General features: G+C 36.9%; 2 protein-coding genes across 2 annotated transcripts in view; both read right to left on the bottom strand.

Moving 5' to 3' along the window:
- Positions 1 to 119, bottom strand: part of LOC102863877 (NEDD4-like E3 ubiquitin-protein ligase WWP1-like) — a 4081-nt gene extending 3962 nt beyond the window's left edge. The window contains exon 1 of the mRNA XM_006900060.1: positions 37 to 119. Coding sequence (XP_006900122.1) covers positions 37 to 119 — 83 coding nt within the window. The remainder of the gene's footprint in view (positions 1 to 36) is intronic.
- Positions 1 to 3826, bottom strand: part of LOC102855057 (clarin-1-like) — a 97710-nt gene that overhangs the window by 51284 nt on the left and 42600 nt on the right. The window lies entirely within an intron of this gene.

The following is a 3826-nucleotide window of genomic DNA, read 5'->3' as shown; positions in this document are numbered from 1 at the left end:
ACACACACACACACACACACACACACACACACACACATATTCTGGGTCCTGGTTGGCTCGCCGGAGGTCTTTTGATGGGAGCCAAAGGGAACTTGAAGCACGGGTGAACCTGCAGCCATGTTTTTAGTTCATTTGGTTTCAGAGGTGCACTCTTTATCTGTTGCTGGGGATGGTCTCTAGGTCCTGGTTGGCTTGCCAGAGGCCTTTTGATGAGAGTCAAGGGAATCTAACGGTTAGTAGTTCAAATCCACTAGCCTCTCCAAGAGAGAAAAATGAGGCAGTCTGCTCCTGTGAACATTTACAGCCTCAGAAACCCTATTGAGCAGTTCTACAACACGCTGTAGGATTGCTATGAGTTGGAATTAATTTGAAGGTCATGATTTGTTTGGTCAGTCCCATCAGTACACAAATACACTGTCATATTCCAGTCTTAAAAATCAACAATAGGGGTGAGCTCTGGTGGCCTAGTGGCAAGAAGCTGCACTGCCATCCCAGAAATATGCCTTTCGAATCCACCAGATGCTCTACTGGAGAAGGAGGGACAATCTCCTCCTGGACCAGTCAGATCTGATTTGACGGTACACACAAAAATAATAGTAATTTAAAAAAATTAAAATAAAAAAAATCAACAATAACAACAAAAAACTGTCTTCGGCTCTCTATTTTTCAATTTCTCTTGCAACAAAAACTCTCAAGGAGCTGCCTAAAATCTTATCTTATTCTTCTCTCCACTTCTCCCTTGAGCTCATTGCATTTTCCAAAGCATCAAAGATTTTCAAGGCAATAGTTAGTGCTTTATCCTCATCTTACCTACATTTGGCACAGTTGTTCACTCCCTCTTTCTGGAAACACTTTCTTCTCTTGGATTTCTAACATAACACTTTCCTAGTCTGGTTCATACCTGCCTCCTGCTTTTCAGTCCACAATGTTGCTTCATTCTCATTTTCTAATTACAGAGGACTGATTAATTTTTTTCATCTCATCTGTTATATGTCCTTGTACATTTTCTCAGTCCAATGTCATGACTTTTTGCCAAAAGTATTTTCAAATGGATATTTTATTCTTCCTTAAATTCTACACTGATATGTTTCACAATTACCTATTTATCATTTAACTCTCATTGCTGTTGAGTTGGTATTGATTCATAGCTGATCCTCCATTGGATTTCATGGCTATAAATTACACAGGAGGAGATTTCTCATCTTTCTCCTACAGAGTGGTTGATGGATGGGAACCAACAAAGAGATGTGGCGTTTGGGTTAGCAGCACAATTCCTTATGGACTAGAGACGCTTGAATGGAGCCCCTTTTAGAACCCCAAATGGAGACCCTCTTCTTTTCCTTACACTTCTTTCTTCTTTTCTTCCTTTCACTTGATAACAGCTCCATCTTTCTTATCATTGTCTTTGATTCTTATCTTTCATCATGTTTCACATACATATAATCACAAAAACCAGCTGGAATCTTATCACCTCTCACCATACTGAATGATCCACTCTAAGTCACCAATATTTCTCAGTTAGATGAGTCTAAAGGTTCTCTAACTATTCTATTCTCACCCTTACATCTCACAATCTATTCTTCACCTAGAAGCCACAAGGCTCTTTTAAAATATGAATCAGTTCATATTGTAGTAAGCCTATGCTCAAATCTATTCAGTGGTCTTTTACCTTTTCTAGAATAAAAGTCAAGTCATAATGAAGACCTACAAGACCTTGCATGATCAGATTCCCTGTCAGCCTCTGGCTTCATCTGCTGCTCTGCTAGTTCACGGTGCTTCAGTTACAGGCATCCTTGTGCCTAAAACATATTAAGCATGCCTCTGCCACAGAGCCTTTGCACATACTGTTTTTTTCTGTCTGACTGCTCCCCAAGAGGGTCTTCATGGCTTCCTTCCTTTTTCAGATACCTCATGTCTTCTTAAATGACACCTTCTCCGGGAGGCAATCTTAATTACTTTATTTAAAGTTGCAACTCCCTAACCAATCATATCTACATTTCATAATTTCCTTATTTGTTTTACTCCCCCCTCCCCATAGCAGTTTTCAACATGTGAAAATCTGCATATTTTTATTCTTTTTAAAAAATTTTATTCTGTTCTGGTTTATTTACAAAGTTTGAATACATCATTTTCACAAAAGATCCTTCCCATTTCCTTCACTTCAATTTTTTCTTTTTTTAAAAAAATTATTATTAATGTCAATGAACATTTACAGAGATTTGGGATTTCCATTCATTCATTGTTTCACTTTTCTCCCCGCCCACCGCCGCCCCCACCGCAGTTCACTCTTCTCTTTGAAAAGTAAAATTCCTTCATTGTTATACAATCCACCAATCTTTTTCTTTTTGTTTTTCACACCACAACATTAGAACAGAAGTTTTGGTCTGTTTGATTTTCCCCCTCCTGTATTCCTATTGTTATTTTGCTCCTGCATTTCTATTGTTACTGAGTCACCTTCAATTCATAGCAAACCTATCGATTTAAAACAGAACAAAATGCTCTCCAAACTTGTACCATCCTTTTAATCTTATTGCTGCAGCCACTATGTCAGTCTATCTCATTGAGTATCTTCTTTTTTTCAATTGAATCTCTCCCTACTTTACTAAATATGATGTTCACTCTACTAAATATGATGTCTGTCTCCAGGGACAAATCTCTCTTTAAAACATGACCAAGTAAGTGAGATAAAGTCTCACCATTCTTACTTCTAAGGAACATTCAGACCGTACTTTCTAAAAAACAGATCTGTTTGTTCTTTTAGCAGTCCATAGTATATTTAATATTCTTTGCCAATACCACAATTCAAAGACATCAATTCTCCTCCAGTTTTCCTTACTCACTGTCTAGCGTTCACACTGAAAGCTGGACAACTTTGCTGTTATATTCTCAGCACCTAGGGAAGCCTGGCACAATGCAGAATAGCATTTTTCAACTTTTAAAATTACTGTTATCACCTTCTTTCCCTTGGAGTCTTTGAAGATTTTTTAAAATTATCTTCCCCTCATGAAATTTTAATACAACAGATATATAAATTGTATGTCAGCTTCTGTATTGAATTTCTATGTATGGTTTATACATAAAAAGAGTAAGATATTTTCCCTCCCTTCTTTCCAAGAACCAATTTTCACCTCCTTTGGGAGTATTAGTACTCTCATTGAAAATGAGGGGTGGGTAAAGGAAGTGTGAAGAATCTGGTGTGAAAAACAATGTATATGAACTTTGTAAGCAAACCAGTATGAAATAAAAATATATTATTTTTAAAAAGAAAATTCATACTGAAGATGCTCAAAACATATTTTTAATTAATATATTCTAATTCAATTAGAATACAAGAATGGATTCTCATGTGGTTAGCAATTGTGGGAGTTCTTAGAAATAGTCGGTTGTTCAGACTGAAGAGTGTGAACATGTCATATGGAATAAGGGAAAGATGCAGTGTGGAAGCAGCAGTCTATTTAACAATCCAAAGACCAGAGGGAAAAGCAGAGGAGGACCTGGTAATGTTAAGTAATAGGAGCTTCAGATTGAGAGCCAGAGCTTGTCCATTTGATAGGGCAAACTCTATTGACTTTGGTATGAGCTATTTCTGGGGACAGCATTTATGAAGCTGAACTGTAAGAGTTATAGCAGTGAATCAAGGGTAATGGAGAAAACACAAAGGAAATACTGTTGTCCAGAAAAACACTATCATGTTTCTTTGTTAACAGAAGTGTATTGGCATCTGTGGTGAACTTTTACATCCATTTATTAAAACGAAAATATTAACCCACTTTACTTGGAGATTGACAACATGTTATACAGAAATTTATTGTTGTTTAGTAGTAGG

This window comes from Elephantulus edwardii, unplaced genomic scaffold, assembly GCF_000299155.1.
Source record: "Elephantulus edwardii isolate Elephantulus edwardi_28Jun2011 unplaced genomic scaffold, EleEdw1.0 scaffold00272, whole genome shotgun sequence".
Taxonomy (NCBI): Eukaryota; Metazoa; Chordata; class Mammalia; order Macroscelidea; family Macroscelididae; genus Elephantulus; species Elephantulus edwardii.
The sequence above is the reverse complement of the archived record's forward strand: the minus strand, read 5'-3'. Positions and strand labels throughout refer to the sequence as shown.